The sequence below is a fragment of the Columba livia genome, unplaced genomic scaffold, assembly GCF_036013475.1.
Source record: "Columba livia isolate bColLiv1 breed racing homer unplaced genomic scaffold, bColLiv1.pat.W.v2 Scaffold_202, whole genome shotgun sequence".
NCBI lineage: Eukaryota > Metazoa > Chordata > Aves > Columbiformes > Columbidae > Columba > Columba livia.
Window position 1 is genome coordinate 142544 of NW_027043178.1, and position 22551 is coordinate 165094.

The 22551-nt window shown below is 50.0% G+C and overlaps 1 protein-coding gene across 1 annotated transcript; it reads right to left on the reverse strand.

Moving 5' to 3' along the window:
• Positions 1-4177: 4177 nt before the first annotated feature.
• On the reverse strand, positions 4178-5134 carry LOC135577953 (olfactory receptor 14A16-like). The gene has a single exon (XM_065048099.1). The coding sequence runs from the start codon at positions 5132-5134 to the stop codon at positions 4178-4180; it is 957 nt and encodes a 318-aa protein (XP_064904171.1).
• Between the last annotated feature and the right edge of the window lie 17417 nt (positions 5135-22551).

Sequence of the window (22551 nt, forward strand, 5' to 3'; positions counted from 1 at the left end):
CTGCCTCTGCAGGGGATTGGCCAACAGCAGGAACAGGGCTGGGAAAGGACTGTGAGGTCACACACACGAGACGAGCAATCGGGCCCAATCAGCATGGCTGGATGAAAGGCAGGTCCTGCTTGACCACCCTGATCTCTTCTGTGACAAGGTGACCGGCTGAGCAGATGAGGGAAAGTCTGTCGTGGGGAGTGAATCCGCCACACGGGCTGTGGGTGTTGTGTCCTTAGACTGCAGTAAAGCCTGTGACACCGTGTCCCACAGCATCTCCTGGAGAAGCTGCAGCTCGTGGCCTGGATCGTGTATGTGCGATGGAGGGCTGGACCAAAAGAATTGTGGTGAACAGAGACAAATCCAGTTGGTGTCCAGTCACAAGTGGTGTCCCCAGGGCTCAGTATTTGACTCAGTTCTATTTAAGCTTTATCAGTGATGTGGATGAGGGGATCGAGTGCACCCTCATTAAGTTTGCAGATGACGCCAGGTTGGGTGGGAGTGTTGATCTGCTGGAGGGTGGGGAGGCCATGCAGGGGGATCTGGACCCGCTGGATCATTGGGCTGAGGCCATTTGTATGAGGTTTGACCAGACCAAGGGCCGGGTCCTGCACTTGGGTCACAACAACCCCAGGCTCAGGGAAGAGTGGCTGGAACATTGCCTGGTGGAAAGGGATCAGGGGGTGTTGATCGACAGCAGCTGAACATGAGCCTGTGTGTGCCCAGGTGGCCAAAAGGGCCACCAGCATCCTGGCTTGTATCAGGAATGGTGTGGCCAGCAGGACTAGCGTGATTGTGCCACTGTTCTCAGCGTTGATGAGGTGGCATCTTGAATCCTGTGTTCAGGTTTGGGCCCTTTATCATAAGAAGGACATTGAGTCACCAGAGAGAGTGCAGAGGAGGGAACGGAGCTGCTGAGGGTCTGGAGCACAAGTGTGATGAGGAGCAGGTGAGGGAACTGGTGGGTTCAGCTGGAGGAGGCTGAGGGGAGACCTTATCACTGTCCACAACTGCCTGAAAGGAGGTTGAACATGGAGGGGGTTGGTCTCTTCTCCCAAGTAGCAAGTGATAGGACAAGAGGAAATGGCCCCAAGTTGTGCCAGGGGAGGTTTAGATTGGATATTACAAAAACATTCTTCCTGGAAAGGGCTGTCAGGCATTGGAACAGGCTGCCCAGGGCAGTGGTGGAGTCACCATTCCTGCAGGGGTTTATAAGATGTTTAGACGAGGTTCTTAGGGACACGGTTTAGTTCTAGATTTAGGTTGTGGTTGGACTCAATGGTCCTGAGGGTCTCTTCCAACTGAAATAATTCTATGATTCTCTATTATCAACTGGAATATTCTTCTATCACATCTTCTAAGTGCTCTTCACATATCTGACTCTTCACCTACAGTCCTGAAACTTATCTAATTAGATGCACAAGTGTTGAATACTAATTGTAAATGATGAAAGCACCATCGCTCTATCAGTCTGGTCTGATACCTGGCTGTCCCAGGCAAACACCTCAGGTACACGGGGCCTCTCGAGGTTTGCACTGGGTGCTTATAGTGAGACCATGGAGCTCAGCCCGAAAACCTGAGAACTCCCCTCAAAACTGAAAACCAAAACAACAACAACAAAAAGAACAAAAAAACCCCAACTCTTTTTTTCATCAGATGAAATAATTCAATATTTCCAATAAAATGTCTGCAGAATTTCTATCCTGCCAAAATATGAATTTTCAGAATGTGTACGGACTGTGGGAGATGAAACGTTGGCCTTTCCCTGTGCTTGCAGTGCCAGGACTCTGTCTATCACTACGTGTATTTAATCCCCTGCACATCCAGGAGTTTCCACCTGTCCTTACCCAGCTCCCCGTGTCTGAACTCATCTCCTCAGAAGCCTGTCTGGACATTTGCACTTTCCATCGCTCCCCAGAGGTTCTTCACCTCTCACTCTTGGCTCATTCAGAGCCTCTCAGCTCTCACTCTGCTTTGAGCTTCAGGCAGGTCAAGTCTTTCAGCAGTTGCTCTCCTACTCCCTACAGGCAACTCTTCAATTATGGCAATGGACCTCGCTGGAAACTGCTTAATTTATTTATAGAACTGAGAAACATCATTAAGTTCTATTGTGTTTTCTTTTTTTTTCTCCTTTTCTGTTTCCTCTAATTAAAAATTCCCCGGTGCCTGTTTACATCCAGATCTCTAAGGAAACATGAAGCAATCCTGCGAAGAAGCTGTAACAATCAGTGCAAACTTCAGTGCAGAATCTGATGTAAAGAAATGTGCTGGAAATCCCAGGGGCCAATGAGCAGAACAGGGAGTTTGGGGAGCTGGTTATAGATTTCCTGCTAACAGTTTGAGCAGAGAAACATTCTTCACAGAACCGCTCTGTTTATTTGACACCTTTAAGGTCTCCTCCTCTGCCTGTATTTTTATTTTCTTGTTCCTCCACCTCTTCCTTCTTCCAAAACGTTTCCAAGGGAAAGATTCCTGGAATCACAGAGCAACTCAGGTGTGAACATCATCTTGTCTCACTGTCCTGCTCAGGGCAGGGTGACCCAGGTGAGGTTGTCCAAGGCCTCTGCCCAGCCTTGCACCATCCACAAAGGGCTGAACATTCACTCTGTCACACCATTCAGGGGCCCAGGCTTGGGGCTGTGACACCTCCCTGGGGAGGCTGTTCCAGTGTCCAGCGCCCTCTGGGTGAAGAACCTTTTCCTCATGTCCAACTGACCCTCCCAGGCACATCTTCTGCATTCCCTGGGCTCTGTCACTGTCACAGAGCAGAGCTCACCCTGCCCCTCCTGCTCCTGCTGAGGAACCTGGACCCCCATGAGCTCTGCCCTCAGTCTGCTCTGCTCCAGCTGAACGAACCCAGGGACTCCAGCCGCTGCTCATACGGCTTTCCTCCAAACCCTTCACCAAATTTGTAGCCTCTTCTGGGCACTCTCCAGTAGCTTTATCTCCTTTTACCCTGTGTCCCCAGCCCTGCACACAGTGATTGCTGCAGGTGAGGCCGCCCCAGCACAGAGCAGAGCGGGACAATCCCCTCCCTGCCCGGCTGGCCGTGCTGTGCTGGCTGCACCCAGGACACGGTCCCTCTTGGCTCCAGGGACACTGGTGGCTCATGTTCAACTTGCTGTTGACCAGACCCCCAGATCCCTCTCTGCAGAGCTGCTCTGCAGCATCTCATCTCCCAGTCTGTATGTACAGACAGGGTTGACGTGTCCCAGGTGCAAAATGGCACCCCTGAATATCTGACAGCATCGGCGCTCACTTCGGTTCATCTCACCTCACATACATGATGTTCACGCTCACATCTTATCTGTACAATGCAAACATGGACTTCTGACCTACTCATTCAGTGTCTTTTCAGGTAAGGACAAAGAACCTCTCTGAACTGGGGTGAGAGGTCCGGGCTGGAAATGAAGGCTGTGAGGGATTAGTCCATGATGATTGGGGCAGATTTGATGGGGTGTCCAGTGCACAGGGGCACAGCCCAGCCCCTGCTCTGCTGCTCCTGCAGGTCTCTGGCAGGAGCCTGGCTGTGAGAGGACACTGCTGGGTGCCAGCCCTGCACACACACACTGTTTGGCTGTACACCGGGGTTTAATCTGTGGGTGATTTTTGTAGGAATATGCTTGAGAGAAACTTTGCAAGAAGATATAAACCATCATGCACTGCCCTGAGGAGATCACCGTTATATCTGGAAAGGCTGTTGTGGGGCCAGCTCTGTCACAGCAGTGCCCATTGCCTGTCCCTGCCTGCGCCCACAGCACTGACACACAGCAGGACGGTGACCAAGCTGCCAGAGCACTCAGGCCTTGCACCAACACCAGGGATGAGAAGGAGAGTGTGGGAGTGGAACCAGAACAGCTCTGGAAGAACAAGCGCTGCTGCTCCCTGGCAGGGCTGCCAGGATGGACTCTTTTCCCTCCTCCCATGCACACAGGAACTGTCCCTGCAGATCCAAAAGGCCTTGGGGGAATAATATCAGTGAAAAAAACGTCACTGCAGAGCCCTTTTTTTTGTTTAAATAAACAGAGAGAATAGCTGCATATTTATACAGCCAGTGGGTTTGAAAAGAAAAGCAGACAATGAATTAGAAAGGGGATGACAAATACATCATGATTTATGAAAAAATAAATACCACCAACACACACACAGAATCTGGGCCTCTAATGAGTTACATTAAAGCTGTTATCCGTTAAAGGGTGGATGACGGACACTTTATTATTTTTGAAATGCCTCCAGTGATTAGTTTCCTCAGGGCATCCTTGACCTCCTTGTTTCTCATGCTGTAGATGAGGGGGTTCAGTGTTGGAGGTATCAGCGAGTATAGAACAGACACCAGCAAGTTCAAGGATGGGAAGGAGATGGAGGGGGGCTTCAGGTAGGCAAAAAAAGAGGTGCTGACAAACAGAGTAACCACGGCCAGGTGAGGGAGGCAGGTGGAAAAGGCTTTGTGCCGACCCTGCTCAGAGGGGATCCTCAGCACGGCCCTGAAGATCTGCACATAGGACACCACAATGAAAATGAAACACATAAAAAATAAACAGCCACTGACCACAATAAGCCCAGCTTCCCTTAGGTAGGCGCGTGAGCAGGAGAGCTTGAGGATCTGGGGGATTTCACAGAAGAACTGGTCCACAGCATTGCCCTTGCACAGGGGCAGTGAAAATGTATTGGCCGTGTGCAGCAGAGCATTGAGAAACCCAATGGCCCAGGCAGCTGCTGCCATGTGGACACAAGCTCTGGTGCCCAGGAGGGTCCCGTAGTGCAGGGGTTTGCAGATGGCAACGTAGCGGTCATAGGACATGATGGTCAGAAGACAATACTCTGTTGACATTGCAAAGATAAAGAGAAAGACCTGGATAACACATCCTGCATAGGAAATGGCCCTGATGTACCAGAGGGAATTGGCCATGGATTTGGGGACAATGGTGGAGATGCAGCCCAGGTCGAGGAGGGCGAGGTTGAGCAGGAAGAAGTACATGGGGGTGTGGAGGTGCTGGTCCCAGGCTATGGTGGTGATGATGAGGCCGTTGCCCAGGAGGGCAGCCAGGTAGATGCCCAGGAAGAGCCAGAAGTGCAAGAGCTGCAGCTCCCGTGTGTCTGTGAACGGCAGGAGGAGGAACTGGGTGATGGAGCTGCTGTTGGACATTTGCTTTTCGTGAGCATGGGGCGCTGTCATGAGGAAAAAAAAGACAGTGAGAAGCCAGGGAAGAGTTCTGCGACAAAAATGAAACCAACTCCCATAGACCCTCCCCTGTCACACACAGACACCCTTTTCTTTTCCTAGGAGAACTTTCTCCAGCACTGTGGCTGGAGCCCTGTTTGGTGCTGGAAAATGTGCAACCAAGAGCAGGGACTCTGCCCATGGGCTCACGTTAAGTCAGCCCAGCTCTGCAGAAGTGGGGCCACAGGAATGGTGGGGACTGTCCTGGTTCTGCTAACACAGAAGGGCTGTCAGCACTTGCTTTCCCATTGAAAGGGAACAGAGACGGTGAAGGCAGTTTAAGAGTACCAGTTTTTTTTACACCTCCCCCCATATTCACTGCAGAGTGTTGTTGGGTGTCAGAAACCCTCAGCATTTCTGCTGCACTCAGGGAGAACAGAGCGAGTCCTGTGAGACCAGAGGATGCCTGTGGGTCAGTGCAGAGTGAGGGCAGCTGCTCTGTCCCTCTGTCTTGCTCCAGCTGCCCTGGGCTGGCACCTTTCTGAGATGGGGGCTGATCACACTCCCATGTTACCCTGAAAAGCCACCAGGCACTGCTGAGAGCAGAGGGATCCACCTCAGACCATGACAGGTCTCACCCTTTCCTAAGGTCTCAGCACCCCACATTTAGCCCAGGACACACACAGCTCATTCCCCAGCCCCACAGACTGCATTGCCCACAGCCCACAGGTCAGAGCAAAGCTGGGACACGTGTGCCCATGGACACACCTGCAGGAAAGGACCCACAAGATCAGGCTGTGACTCTGCAGCTGAAACTGCCATCCCCAGAGAGCCTGACAGCAAGAACAAGATCCCAACAGCAGTGACCCAGAGCAGGGCAGCAAGAAGGAAAATGCGGTGAGGGTGGGTGTGAGAGAGGCCAGGGCAGAGGCAGCCGGGCACTCAGACAGCGTCACCCTTCCCCAGCTGTGCAGCACCTCCCAGACACCAACACTGCCGGGCAGCTGCTCTCAGCCCCTGTGCTCTGCAGAGGAACTGGAGCTCTGGCTGCACAGGAGCTGCTTCATGCCTTGGAGCCCCCGGCCCTGAGGGCAGAGGCTTTGCTGGGTGGGACAGGAGCCCAGGGGGCTGCTCACAGGAGGGATCTGCACTGCAGGGGATCACAGGGACTTTTCTCTCTTCTCCCTCCCATAACCATTCCGGGTTCGGTTTCCTCTCATTTCTGATCATTTCCCTGCTGCCTGGAGATTCTCCCCTGGGAGGTGTTTCCCTGTCCATGTCTCTTCCCTGTCAGTGCTCACAGACCATCCCACCCTCTGTGCCCTCCCCCTGGCCCTACAGATCCTGCCTGTTCACAGGGCACTGCCTGGGGGCATCTTCCTGTTTGCAGGCTGGAAAACAGGACAGGTCAGACTAAGGCTGACGGGTCCAGCCAAGGTGATGCAGGTGCTGTGCACAGGCAGAGGGGTGGGGAAGGGATGTCATGAGCCTTCTGGCAGATGTACTGATCACTCAGAGTTGCAGTTCAGGAGTCTCAGTGACTTGTTAAATATGAGAGCTCATTTTCATTTTATCCTTTCCTGCACCCCCCAGCCCTTGGGAGAGGAAACTGAAAAGACAGGCTCAGGAAAGCTCCTTATCTGTCTGGCAATCCTTGCATTGATCTTCTCCTTGAGGCATCCCCTTGGAAAAATGCTGGGGCTGATCTGGATGTGTGAGCAACCCTGACCCACACAGCACCCTCTCCACAGCAGAGGCACCTTTCCTGCCCAATAGGGTTTGCTCCTCCACCACATCTTCTCCCCTCAGTGTTGTTGGGCTCTCCCGGGCAGGCTGAGCGCTGACCCTGGCAGGCGGCAGAGTCCCTGCCCGGCACAGCCCTGGGGTGCAGGGACCCTGCTCTGCAGGACAGCCCTGGGCACCCCTGCCTGCACATTTACATTTACACCCCACAGCCACCCTGGGGAGAACGCAGCATTCACGTCTTGTCACTCTGACAGTGCAGAAGGCAATCCCTGCTCTGCAGCACATCCTCTCCTCTGATCAGAGAACCTCTGAGAGCTGTACTTACATCTCTCACAGGCTCTGCAATGTGACAGCTTTCTGAGATCCTACCATGACTTGCAGATGCAATGTCCTGCAGCCACAGGCTTCATATCTGAGAGGATTTCATTTCCAGTGAACTCTCAGCATCCTCCCAGCCCAGACTGCGTTTCCCTCTCTGTGCCTGGCTCCTGTGCCCTCGGTGCTGCAGGCAGAGCCCTCAGCCCTGCTGCGTGTGCAGAGGAGCTGCTCCTGGGCAGAGCTGTCTCTCTGCAGCGCTGCCGCTGCCATGAGCTCCCTGTGTCCCAGGAGCCCAGCCCAGCTCAGCAGCACAGGAGCAGCCCATGATGTCCCTTTCTCTGTCCCCTCTGGGCTCCTCCAGGTGTCTCTGGGACTCCAATGGCACAACTTCGAAGCTGAAGTAATCAGTGGTGTTGAATCTCTCTCCTCTTCAGAGACATTTCTTTCCAGCATTGTATTTTTTGTTTTAAAAAATGAATTGGTATGAGAATAATCTTTTCTTGTCCCATCATTAGACAGGACACCAGGAATGTTACAGCAAATCATCTAATTTCTCCAGGCTAGAGGAGGAATATCTTCAGTTGAATGAACTTAGGCATTTTGTTCTGGTTTTACACTCCTAGGTCTAGAGAGTCATTCATCAGTCTTTGGCCATGTCATGTCTGTGCTCTGATTCAAAGCCTTTGCACACATGGGCTCTTGGACACTTGGTACCAGGTTTCTTGTGGCAGGTCAGAGCTGGGCTGGTGCCACAGCTGGGGTGGCTCAGCCCAGATGTGAGGCAATGTCCTCAGCCACGGACCTGACTGGGGAGCTGGAGCTGTCAGTGCTGCAGACAGAGCTGTGACACGGATGGAATGAACTGCCAGGCAGGGTGGCAGGAGTGAGTTCATCTGGTCTGCAAGGACAGCAGCCTCCAAGCACAGCAACAGTCCAGATCAGAACTCAGTCTAGACCTGTAAGGCAATTCAAGTTCCTATAATGAGCTGTTACTACTGCAGGAATAGTTGAAGGAGAAACAAAGACACCACGTGGCCACTGCTGAATTTAGCAAGGGAAAGTAGTGAGAATTTCTTTGCCCTCTTTTCCTCCATCTTCACCAGCAAGTTCTCCCAGGCCTCTGTGACATGAGATGGGAATCTGGAGGAGAGCAAGCAGCAGTGGACAGGGATCAAGTCAGGGGTCACTGGAACTAACACAATCCTCTCCAGTCTATGGGACAGCCGGGGCAGCATCCCAGGAGCTGGGACAGCAGGACGATGTCACAGTGAGGCCACTCTCCATCATCTTGGAAAGCTCATGGAGCCTGGGGGGACTCCCTGACCACTGGCAGCTCTCACACAATGTGTGCACTTTTCAAAATGGCCAATGGGTGAGCAGGGGAACTAAGGGCTGTGCCCCAGAGCACGTCCACTGGGACCCCATTTCTGGGTGTCTGGAAGAGAAGGTGACGGGGTTTGCCCAGGGCGGGTTGTGCCTGTCCATCCTCTTTGCTTTCTGTGAGGAAAGGACAGGGTGGCTGGATGGGGGGAGGACAACAATGGCCTGTTACCTGGAAGTCAGCAAGGCATTCAGTGTCATCCCCTGCAATATTCTTGTGTCCAAGGTAGGATATTATGGTCTGTGTCAGTGTGCAAGTAGATGAGTAAAAACCAGTCTGGATGGTTGGGCTTGGAAAGGTGCTGTAGAAAGGGAGAAACTTTCCAGTCATGAGGACAGTCCAGCACTGGAAGCTGTTTCCCAGGAGTGCGCACCCACTCTGTCCCAGAAAGTGACCAAGATGTGTTTGGATCAAGCCCTGAGTAATCTGGTCTGACCCTGCTGTGAGCAGGAGGTTGGTCAAGACACCTGGCGAGGTCCCTTTGAGCCTGAAGGACACTGTCCTTTCATACTCTTCATGTTTTCAATTTAGGGACAGCTCTCAGGTGCTCCCTGAGCACAGGAATAATTCACATGAGGTGCAGGGCTGCTTTGCAAGTGCCCCCGAACAGTCCTGACCACAACTTTTGCATTCCTTTTCATTTGCCCCAATCCAGGGTCTAATCCCCTTGCAGAAAGAACATCCCCCTTTGTTAATCTGTTCATAGCAGGTTGTTCAAGAGCTGTCAGACTCCGTGTACAGAGTCTGCACAGCAGCCAGGCAGCAAAGCCACCGTTACAGAAATGGAGATGAGACACTTGACCAGCTCCTTGAACCCAGATATCAGCGTGACATGTCTGCTGAGATTCCCGGGAACACCTGAACTGTAAGAGCAGAGCATGTGAGTCCTGGTTGGGTATCCTGGCTTGTCTCCTGACCCATGTGGTGCTTCAGGCTGTGAAGAGAATCAAAACCAGCCATTGCACTGGGGTAGTTCCATTTTACACGTGTCACACGGGGCAGATGAAGGGAGCTCAGAACTCCAGACTCTGCTGCACAGTTGGGACTGCAGAGACTGGAAATGCAGGTGACAGTGTGTGTCAGTGCACACACATAAAGATTCTGGCTTCCTTTGTGCCTTTGCACTGACCTGGGATCTGTTCCTTGGCCACCTTTGTCTCAAAAGAAACTATTCTCCTATGCAACCTCTATCACACCACGTAAGAAATAATTAAAAGGTAGAAAAATAATGAAAGAAGCACAATTTGGGGGTAATTCTGTCCAAGAGGTGTACTCTTTAAATGATTAAAACAAAAAAAAAAGTGAGAAAAAAAGCATTGTTCTAAGAAATTCTTTCAAGACACAACTGCTGAGGTGTAGTAGATGCTTAGAAAAGCAAGAATGACTGTTAGGAATGAAATTCAAGAGCTTTAGTTCATCATGATCATCAGTGAGAATAAGGAGTTCCCTGTTACTGTTACTAGTGCCAGCACCACTGTTCACAAACATCCTTCAGAGCATCTCCATTGTTCCTGGGCTCCAAAGCTCATCCTGCTCAGAGTTTGACAGGATTGCTGCAAACCCCTGAGACCCAAATCTCTACAACTGTCTCTGCTCAACAGCCTTTTACCCCAGGAAGGGGAAAACTGCCAATGCAGACACCAACCCAGTGCCCAACCTGCCTGGAGAGCCAGGACAATTGTGCCACACAACAGCCGCCTCTGAGGGAAGCTGGAGGTGATGGAACTGAAATGGTTTCCACCCAAATCAGAGAATCAGAGAATCATTTAGGCTGGAAAAGACCCTTAAGAACATGGGGTCCAACCGTAAATCAAACACTGCCAAGTCCAACACTAAACCATATCCCAAAGCACCACAACTCCACATGTTTTAAACACCTCCAGCAATGGAAGCTCCAGTCCTGAGCTGGCAGGACACCACTGGCTGCAGTTGGACATAAGATACTGGTCATGGCTGTGAGTTCAGCCCTCGCTGGCAGAATGTCTCACACCCTCACTGAGGAGGGCAGGGGGCTGGGAGATGGGAGCACGTTTCAGTTTCCAGACCCCAGCACAGAGCCGAAACCATCCTGCCCTTGGACTCTGGATCCCATTTCCTGAGATGTAAAGCTGGTGGGGCTTCTGTGGGTAATCATGTTAAAGGCATCAATAATCCTTCAAGTGTTTGTGTAATATGTCTAGGAATGTCAGTCGCATATGCTTATATTTACATATTTGTAAAATAGTACACTGCATCTGTGGTCACCCCTCTGGCAATGACAATTAAATAGGTATTTGCACTATAAGGCTCCATACCTCATCCACAAGCACACATCTGTGTGGTTCAGATGAAGGGTGTCTGGCAAACGTCGCCCTTTGTGTCCCCAGGTGATGGACACTGCTCATGTGCCTCTGCAGAGAGTGGCAGGAGCTGGATCCCCTTCTCGGGACAGACTCCTTCCAGGAGAGACACAGACACAGGGGGAACTCATCAGGGCTTTACGGCATTTCACTGGGCATCAGATTTGACATATTGGGTGCTGTCCTGTGACTGCCCTTTCTGCACAAATTGTAATAACTGATGGTCAAAATTGCTAATGTTGAACAAATCGAGTAGGATTCAGTTATATTATGCATATTGTTGTAAGCAGTAACTGCGCTTGTGCAAGTTGGATTATGTTTTGTAGAACCTTGTAGTAGTAGTTAAGCCAATGCCTGGATTGCCTGGATGGTGCCACAGATAACAGGACTCCCGGATGGTGCCACAGATAACAGGACTCGCGGATGGTGCCACAGATTTCAAAGTTCCAGAGACGGAAATTCCCAGCGTGTGAACGAGCGTATAACATATATAAGCACACACGAAAAGTTGAGTGGTGTGCCTGTTGGCGGAACTGAGCTTCCCCCGGTCACCCAGCGCTGTTTTGCCTAATTACCGCTTGCTAAATAAAATCGATTGATTGACTCAGAATCGATTTATTGGCTCTTATTTATAACAAATGTGATCTGTGTGTGGCGCAGGAGCTTCCCGTCCACTTGCTCCTCCATTCAGTCAGGTGCTGCAAGAGAGGGACAGAGAAAGAAACAGTTAGGACCGGATTAACAACCTCGTCATCCCTGTCCCCAAACCTGCAGGCGGCCTAGGAGGCCTGATCTAAGTTTGGCTCTTCTCCCTCTCTTTGCTGGGATCCTTCACTGCACAAATTTCTGTCATGAACACTCTCTGAACCAACCTGATGTGTTCATAGTTCCCAGCCCAGCGTCCATTCCTCAAGGTACCTCAGCATTTCCCTTTGGAACCACACCTGAGTGCCATCCCGTCCTGAGCTACCTCAGCATTGCCCACTGCAGCCTCCCCGACGCCATCTCCTCCCTGAGCTCCCTCAGCCTTTCCCGCCAAAGCCTCCCCGATGTCCCCCCTCCCTGAGCTCCCTCAGCCTTTCCCGCCAAAGCCTCCCCGACGCCATCTCCTCCCTGAGCTCCCTCAGCCTTTCCCGCCAAAGCCTCCCCGATGTCCCCCCTCCCTGAGCTCCCTCAGCCTTTCCCGCCAAAGCCTCCCCGATGTCACCCCCTCCCTGAGCTCCCTCAGCCTTTCCCGCCAAAGCCTCCCCGATGTCCCCCCCTCCCTGAGGTCCCTCAGCCTTTCCCGCCAAAGCCTCCCCGATGTCCCCCCCTCCCTGAGCTCCCTCAGCCTTTCCCGCCAAAGCCTCCCCGATGTCCCCCCTCCCTGAGCTCCCTCAGCCTTTCCCGCCCAAGCTCCTTCCGCGCCGTCCCGCCCTCAGGCTCCTCCGCCGCTCCCGCCGCTCCCCCCGTTCCCGGCCCCTCCCCGCGGCAGCTCCGCCCCCGCCCCTCGCGCCCCCTGGCGCCCCCACGGCGGCCCCGGCCCCGCCTGCGCCGCTCCCGACCCGGCGCTGCCCCCTCCCGCTCGCTTTCCTCCCTCTGCCCTGCGGCACCGCGGGCTCCCCCCTCCGCCCCACGGCCCCGCCCGAGCCCCGCGCAGCGCTCAGCCCGGGGCTCCCTTCCCTCACAGCCGCCCGCGTGTTTCCCCCTCGCCCCTTGCCCGGCCCGGCCCGGGGCCGCGCTCTTGCGGCTGGCTGCCCCTCGCCTTCCTCCTGCCGAACCCAGCCCGTCCCTCCCCCTCCAGCCTCCCCCCTCAGCCGGGACCGGGGCGGCCCCGTCCAGTCTCCCCGCTGTCCGCCCGCCCCTCGCTCACCGCCGGCCCCGGCGCTCCTCGCGCGCTGCTCCCGCCGCCGCACCGGCGGCACACGCTCCTCGGCCCGCGCGCTTCTGCAGCGTGGCCCCGCCCATCCCGCGCAGGAGCCAATCCCGTCCGCGCCCGCCACCGGGCCCCGCCCCCCCTCACGGCCCGGAGCCGCCGGCGGCCGCAGAGCGGTGCTGTCCGCCCGCAGCGCGGCCCCGGCCCCGGCGGGTCAGCGGCTGCGGGGCCGGGAGCGCTCGGGCTGCGCCTGCCCGGGACGGCCCGGGACCGAGGGCTCCGCCGCTGCAGCCCGTTTCGTGCCGTTTGCACCCCGGCTTACACGGCTGCAGCCTTCCTGCTGCTGCAGCTCACACATCTTTCTTCCTTCTAACCGCACAGCAGGTCACACTCACAAACGTTCCGTGCTCGCTGGCATAAGAACATCTGCAGAAGAATCTACAAACATTACACAGATATACCACCGACCACAGCTTTCTGAGCTTTCAGGTTAAAGTTCTGCAGATACCCATGTTTCAATCAAACAGACACCACCAGCAGAGCTGCTGCCTCTGCCGTCTTTGCTCAGAAAGCAGTGACAACACCAGAAAACACATTGGCAGCCGGTGCTTTGACCAGTGAAGGTGGGATCTACAAAAGTCTGATTAAACCAAACAGCCTGAGGTCTTTATCAAGCTGCAGATCTGCCAGGAATGCTGACATGCAAGAGTTTACTCCTGCACTATTCCACAATGGAACAGCCGCTACATATCAAAAATCATCTCAAAGTTCCAAACCAGTACATTAAAAAGCTGTCACTAGGTATCAGAAGACCACTGCAAGATCTTATTGCTTTTGAGTTAAATCATAATGTTTCAATAAACCAAAACCCAAACAGTTTCTGCTGTCTGTTGCTCATCCTCCTGTTCATTCATTAGCACTGCAGCAATCAGTTTTTATACGACGTGTCAACAGAGGCGATTGAAAAACCCCAAGCAAAACTTATTGAAGCCCACGGAGCCCCACCCTCCCTGCCCCCCCCACCCTGAGCCCCACGATCAGCACCTGGTGCGGGAGAGGAGCAGAACTCAACAGACAGAACCAGAAATGCGACTGCGGGGAGAAGGAAACACCAAGGGAGTTACAGCTTCCTTAACTACTTTATTGGTCCAAGGTACACATATTTATACAGATAACTAGATAAAGCATCCCAGATACAGCATCCCAGATAAAGCATCCAAGATACAGATTCCGAGGTACAGCATCCCGGATACAGCATCCTGTATACAGCATCCAAAATACAGCATCCTAGATCGAGCATTCCAGATACAGCATCCCGGATAGAGCATCCCGGATACAGCATCCTATATACAGCATCATAGATACAGAATCCTAGAAACAGCATCCCAGATAAAGCACCCCAGATACAACATCCTAAATACAGCATCCAAGATTCAGCATCAGATACAGTATCCCAGATACAGGATACCAAATATAGTATCATAGATACAGCATCCCAGATAGAGCATCCCAGATACAGCATCGTAGATACAGCATCATAGATACAGCATCCTAGATACAGCATCCCAGATACAGCATCCAAGATACAGCGTCCTAGATATAGCATCCCAGATACAGCAACCCAGATACAGCATCCTAGATAAAGAATCCCAGATACAGCATCCCAGATACAGCATCCCAGATACAGCATTCCAGATACAGCATCCCAGATACAGCATCCTAAATACAGCATCCCAGATACAGCATCCCAGATACAGCATCACAGATACAGCATCATAGATATTGCATCCTAGATACAGCATCCTAGATACAGCATCCCAGATACAGCATCCTAGATACAACATCCCAGATACAGCATCCCAGATACAGCATCCTAGATACAGCATCCAAGATATAGCATCAGAGATATAGCATCATAGATATTGCATCCTAGATACAGAATCCTAGACACAGAATCATAGATACAGCATCCTAGAGACAGCATCCTAGATACAGCATCGGAGATACAGCATCCCAGATACAGCGTCCCAGATACAGCATCCCAGATACAGCATCATAGACACAGCATCCTAGATACAGCATCCTCGATACAGCATCCAAGATACAGCATCCCAGATACAGAATCCCAGATACAGAATCCTAGATACAGCATCATAGATACAAAATAGTAGATACAGCATCCAAGATACAGCATCATAGATATTGAATCCCAGATACAGCATCCCAGATACATCATCCTAGATACAGCATTCCAGATAAAGTATCCTAGATACAGAATCCTAGATACAGCATCCCAGATACAGCATCCTAGATACACCATCCCAGATACATCACGCCAGATACAGCATCCTACATACAGCATCCTAGATACAGCATCCCAGATACAGCATCGCAGATAAAGGATGTCCAGTGCAGAATCCCGGATACAGCATCCTAGATACAGCATCCCAGATACAGCATCCAAGATACAGCATCCTAGATACAGCATCTGAGATATTGCATCCTAGATACAGCATCCCAGATACAGCATCCTAGATACAGCATCCCAGATACAGCATCCCAGATACAGCATCCTAGATACAGCATCCCAGATACAGCATCCTAGATACAGCATCATAGATACAGCATCCTACATACAGCATCCTAGATACCGCATCCAAGATACACGATCCCCAATACAGAATCCCAGATACAGCATCCTAGATACAGCATCCTAGATACAGCATCCCAGGTACAGCATACCAGATCCAGCATCATAGATACAGCAGCACAGATACAGCATCCTAGATACAGCATCCTAGATACAGCATCCCAGATACAGAATTCCAGATACAGCATCCCAGATACAACATCCCAAATAAAGCATCACAGACACAGCATCCTAGATACAGCATCCTAGATACAGCACGCCAGATACAGCATCCCGGATACAGCATCCCAGATACAGCATCATAGGTATTGCATCCTAGATACAGCATCCTAGATACAATAGACCATATACAGCATCCTAGATACAGCATCCCAAATACAGCATCCCAGATACAGCATCCTAGATACAGCATCCCAGATACAGCATCCTGGATACAGCATCCTAGATACACCATCCCAGAAACAGCATCCCAGATACAGCATCCTAGATACAGCATCCTAGATATAGCATCCTGGATACAGCATCCTAGATACAGCATCCCAGATACAGGATCCCCAATACAGAATCCCAGATACAGCATCCTAGATACAGCATAATAGATACAGCATCCTAGATACAGCATCCCAGATACAGCATCCTAGATACAGCATCTTAGATACAGCATCCCAGATACAGCATCCCAGATACAGCATCCTAGATACAGCATCCAAGATACAGCATCCCAGATACAGCATCCCAAATACAGCATCATAGATACAGCATCCTAGATACAGAATACCACATACAGCATCATAGATACAGCATCCTAAATACAGCATCCCAGATTCAGCATCTCAGATACAGCATCCTAGAGACAGCATCCTAGATACAGCATCATAGATATTGCATCCTAGATACAGCATCCTAGATACAGCATCCCAGATACAGCATCCCAGATACAGCATCCTAGATACAGCACCCGAGATACAACATACCAGATACAGCATCCTAGATACAGCATCCCAGATACAGCATCGCAGATACAGCATCCCAGATACAGCACCCGAGATACAACATACCAGATACAGCATCCTAGATACAGCATCCCAGATACAGCATCGCAGATACAGCATCCTAGATACAGCATCCCAGATACAGCATCCCAGATATAGGATCCCCAATACAGAATCCCAGATACAGCATCCTAGATACAGCATCATAGATACAGCAGCCCAGATACAGCATCATAGATACAGCATCTTAGATACAGCATCCTAGATACAGCATCCCAGGTACAGAATCCCAGATACAGCATCCCGTATACAGCATCCCAGATACTGCATCCCAAATACAGCATCATAGACACAGCATCCTAGATATAGCATCCTAGATACAGCACACTAGATACAGCACCCCAGGTACAGCATCCCAGATACAGCATCCCAGATACAGCATTCTAGATACAGAATCCCAGATACAGCATCCCAGATACAGCATCATAGATATTGCATCCTAGATACAGCTTCTTAGATAAAGCATCCCAGAAACAGGATCCCCAATACAGAATCCCAGATACAGCATCCTAGATACAGCATCCCAGATACAGCATCCCAGATACAGCACCCTAGATAAAGCATCCTAGGTACAGCTTCATAGATATTGCATCCCAGATACAGAATCCTAGGTACAGCATCCTAGATACAGCATCCCAGGTACAGCATCCTAGATACAGCATCCCAGATACAGCATCCCAGATACAGCATCCTAGATACAGCATCCCAGATACAGCATCCTAGATACAGCATCCTAGATAGAGCATCCCAGATACAGCATCACAGATACAGCATCCCAGATACAGCATCCTAGATACAGCATCCCAGATACAGCTTCCTAGATACAGCATCCTTGATACAGCATCCCAGATACAGCATCACAGATATAGCATCACAGATATTGCATCCTAGATACAGCATCCCAGATACAGCATCATAGATACAGCATCATAGATATTGCATAATAGATACAGCATCCTAGATACAGCATCCCAGATACAGCATGCTAAGTACAGCATCCCAGATACAGCATCCTAGAGACAGCATCCTAGATACAGCATCCCAGATACAACACCCCAGATACAGTATCCTAGATATAGCATCCTAGATGCAGCATCCCAGATAGAGGGTCCCCAATACACCATGCCGGATACAGCATCCTAGATACAGCATCCCAGATACCGCATCCCAGATACAGCATCATAGATACAGGATTCTAGATACAGCATCGCAGATACAGCATCCCAGACACAGCATCATAGATACAGCATCCTAGATACAGAATCCTAGATGCAGCATCCTAGATACAGCATCCCTGATACAGCATCCCAGATACAGCATCATAGACACAGCATCATAGATACAGCATCCTAGATACAGCACCCCAGATGCAGCATCCTAGATACAGCATCCCAGATACAGCATCCTAGATACAGCATCCTAGGTACAGAATCCCAGATATAGCATCCCAGATACAGCATCATAGATATTGCATCCCAGATACAGCATCCTAGATACAATAGACCATATACAGCATCCTAGATACAGCATCCCAGATACAGCATCCTAGATACAGCATCCCAGAAACAGCATCCCAGATACAGCATCCTAGATACAGCATCCTAGATATAGCATTTTGGATACAGCAGCCCAGATACAGCATCATAGATACAGCATCATAGATACAGCATCCTAGACACAGCATCCCAGATACAGGATCCCCTATACAGATTCCCAGATACAGCATCCTACATACAGCATCCCATATACAGCATCCTAGATACAGCATCCCAGATACAGAATCCCAGATACAGCATCCCAGATACAGCATCCTAGATACAGCATAATAGATACAGCACGCTAGATACAGCATCTCAGATACAGCATTCTAGATACAGCATCCGAGATACAGCATCCTAGAGACAGCATCATAGATACAGCATCGCAGATACAACACCCCAGATACAGCATCCTAGATATAGCATCATAGATATTGCATCCTAGATACAGCATCCTAGATACAATAGACCATATACAGCATCCTAGATACAGCATCCCAGATACAGCATCCCAGATACAGCATCACAGATACAGCATCCTAGATACAGCATCCTGGATACAGCATCCTAGATACAGCATCCCAGATACCGCATCCCAGATACAGCATCCCAGATACAGCATCCTAGATACAGCATCCTAGACACACCATCCCAGATACAGGATCCCCAATACAGAATCCCAGATGCAGCATCCTAGATACAGCATAATAGATACAGCATCCTAGATACAGCATCCCAGATACAGCATCCTAGATACAGCATCCCAGATACAGAATCCCAGATGCAGCATCCCAGATACAGCATCCTAGATACAGCATAATAGATACAGCATCCTAGATACAGCATCCCAGGTACAGCATCCCAGATACAGCATCCTAGATACAGCATTCTAGATACAGCATCCCAGATACACCATCCCAGATACAGCATCATTGATACAGCATCCTAGATACAGCATCCCAGGTACAGCATCATAGATATTGAATCCCAGATACACCATGCTAGATACAGCATCCCAGATACAGCATCCCAGATACAGCATCCTAGATACAGCATCTTAGATACAGCATCGCAGATATAGTATCCCCAATACAGAATCCCAGATACAGCATCGTAGATAAAGCATCCTAGAGACAGCATCCAAGATACAGCATCACAGATACAGCATCCCAGATGGAGGATCCCCAATACACCATCCCAGATACAGCATCCTAGATACAGCATCCCTGATACCGCATCCCAGATACAGCATCATAGATACAGCATCCTAGATACAGCATCCCAGATACAGCATCCTAGATACAGCATCCCATACAGCATCCCAGATACAGCACCCCAGATACAGCATCATAGATACAGCATCCTAGATACAGAATCCCAGATACAGCATCCCAGATACAGCATCCCAGATACAGCATCATAGATACAGCATCCTAGATACAGCATGCCAGATAAAGCATCCCGGATACAGCATCCCAGATACAGCATCATAGATATTGCATCCTAGATACAGCATCCTAGATACATTAGCCCAGATACAGCATCCTAGATACAGCATCCCAGATACAGCATCCCAGATACAGCATCCCAGATACAGCATCCCAGATACAGCATCACAGATACAGCATCATAGATATTGCATCCTCGATACAGCATCCTAGATACAGCATCCCAGATACAGCATCCTAGATACAACATCCCAGATACAGCATCCCAGATACAGCATCCTAGATACAGCATCCAAGATATAGCATCAGAGATATAGCATCATAGATATTGCATCCTAGATACAGAATCCTAGACACAGAATCATAGATACAGCATCCTAGAGACAGCATCCTAGATACAGCATCGGAGATACAGCATCCCAGATACAGCGTCCCAGATACAGAATCCCAGATACAGCATCATAGACACAGCATCCTAGATACAGCATCCTCGATACAGCATCCAAGATACAGCATCCCAGATACAGAATCCCAGATACAGAATCCTAGATACAGCATCATAGATACAAAATAGTAGATACAGCATCCAAGATACAGCATCATAGATATTAAATCCCAGATACAGCATCCCAGATACATCATCCTAGATACAGCATTCCAGATAAAGTATCCTAGATACAGAATCCTAGATACAGCATCCCAGATACAGCATCCTAGATACACCATCCCAGATACATCACGCCAGATACAGCATCCTACATACAGCATCCTAGATACAGCATCCCAGATACAGCATCGCAGATAAAGGATGTCCAGTGCAGAATCCCGGATACAGCATCCTAGATACAGCATACCAGATACAGCATCCAAGATACAGCATCCTAGATACAGCATCTGAGATATTGCATCCTAGATACAGCATCCCAGATACAGCATCCTAGATACAGCATCCCAGATACAGCATCCCAGATACAGCATCCTAGATACAGCATCCCAGATACAGCATCCCAGATACAGCATCATAGATATTGCATCCCAGATACAGCATCCTAGATACAGCATCCTAGATACAGCATCATAGATACAGCATCCTACATACAGCATCCTAGATACCGCATCCAAGATACACGATCCCCAATACAGAATCCCAGATACAGCATCCTAGATACAGCATCCTAGATACAGCATCCCAGGTACAGCATCCCAGATCCAGCATCATAGATACAGCAGCACAGATACAGCATCCTAGATACAGCATCCTAGATACAGCATCCCAGATACAGAATTCCAGATACAGCATCCCAGATACAACATCCCAAATAAAGCATCATAGACACAGCATCCTAGATACAGCATCCTAGATACAGCACGCCAGATACAGCATCCCGGATACAGCATCCCAGATACAGCATCATAGGTATTGCATCCTAGATACAGCATCCTAGATACAATAGACCATATACAGCATCCTAGATACAGCATCCCAAATACAGCATCCCAGATACAGCATTCTAGATACAGCATCCCAGATACAGCATCCTGGATACAGCATCCTAGATACACCATCCCAGAAACAGCATCCCAGATACAGCATCCTAGATACAGCATCCTAGATATAGCATCCTGGATACAGCAGCCCAGATACAGCATCATAGATAGAGCATTCTAGATACAGCATCCTAGACACACCATCCCAGATACAGGATCCCCAATACAGAATCCCAGATACAGCATCCTAGATACAGCATAATAGATACAGCATCCTAGATACAGCATCCCAGATACAGCATCCTAGATACAGCATCCCAGATACAGAATCCCAGATGCAGCATCCCAGATACAGCATCCTAGATACAGCATAATAGATACAGCATCCTAGATACAGCATCCCAGGTACAGCATCCCAGATACAGCATCCTAGATACAGCATTCTAGATACAGCATCCCAGATACACCATCCCAGATACAGCATCATTGATACAGCATCCTAGATACAGCATCCCAGGTACAGCATCATAGATATTGCATCCCAGATACACCATGCTAGATACAGCATCCCAGATACAGCATCCCAGATACAGCATCCTAGATACAGCATCTTAGATACAGCATCGCAGATATAGTATCCCCAATACAGAATCCCAGATACAGCATCCTAGATAAAGCATCCTAGAGACAGCATCCAAGATACAGCATCACAGATACAGCATCCCAGATGAAGGATCCCCAATACACCATCCCAGATACAGCATCCTAGATACAGCATCCCAGATACCGCATCCCAGATACAGCATCATAGATACAGCATCCTAGATAGAGCATCCCAGATACAGCATCCTAGATACAGCATCCCATACAGCATCCCAGACACAGCACCCCAGATACAGCATCATAGATACAGCATCCTAGATACAGAATCCCAGATACAGCATCCCAGATACAGCATCCCAGATACAGCATCATAGATACAGCATCCTAGATACAGCATGCCAGATAAAGCATCCCGGATACACCATCCCAGATACAGCATCATAGATATTGCATCCTAGATACAGCATCCTAGATACATTAGCCCAGATACAGCATCCTAGATACAGCATCCCAGATACAGCATCCCAGATATAGCATCCCAGATACAGCATCCTAGATACAGCATCCCAGATACAGCATCCCAGATATAGCATCCCAGATACAGCATCTGAGATACAGCATCCCATATACAGCATCACAGATATTGCGTCCTAGATACAGCACCCTAGATACAGCATCTCAGATACAGCATCCTAGATACAGCATCCTAGATACAGCATCCCAGATATAGAATCCCAGATACAGAATCCCAGATACAGCATCCCATATACAGCATCATAGATACAGCATCCGAGATACAGCATCCCAGATACAGCATCCTAGATACAGCATCCCACATAGAGGATCCCCAATACACCATCCCAGATACAGCATCCTAGATACAGCGTCGCAGATACAGCATCCCAGATACAGCATCCTAGATACAGCATCCTAGATACAGAATCCCAGATACAGAATCCCAGATACAGCATCCCATATACAGCA

Bases quoted from the DNA above. Each gene is read 5' to 3' on its own strand.
- LOC135577953 (XM_065048099.1), bottom strand. From the start codon at position 5,134: ATGTCCAACAGCAGCTCCATCACCCAGTTCCTCCTCCTGCCGTTCACA.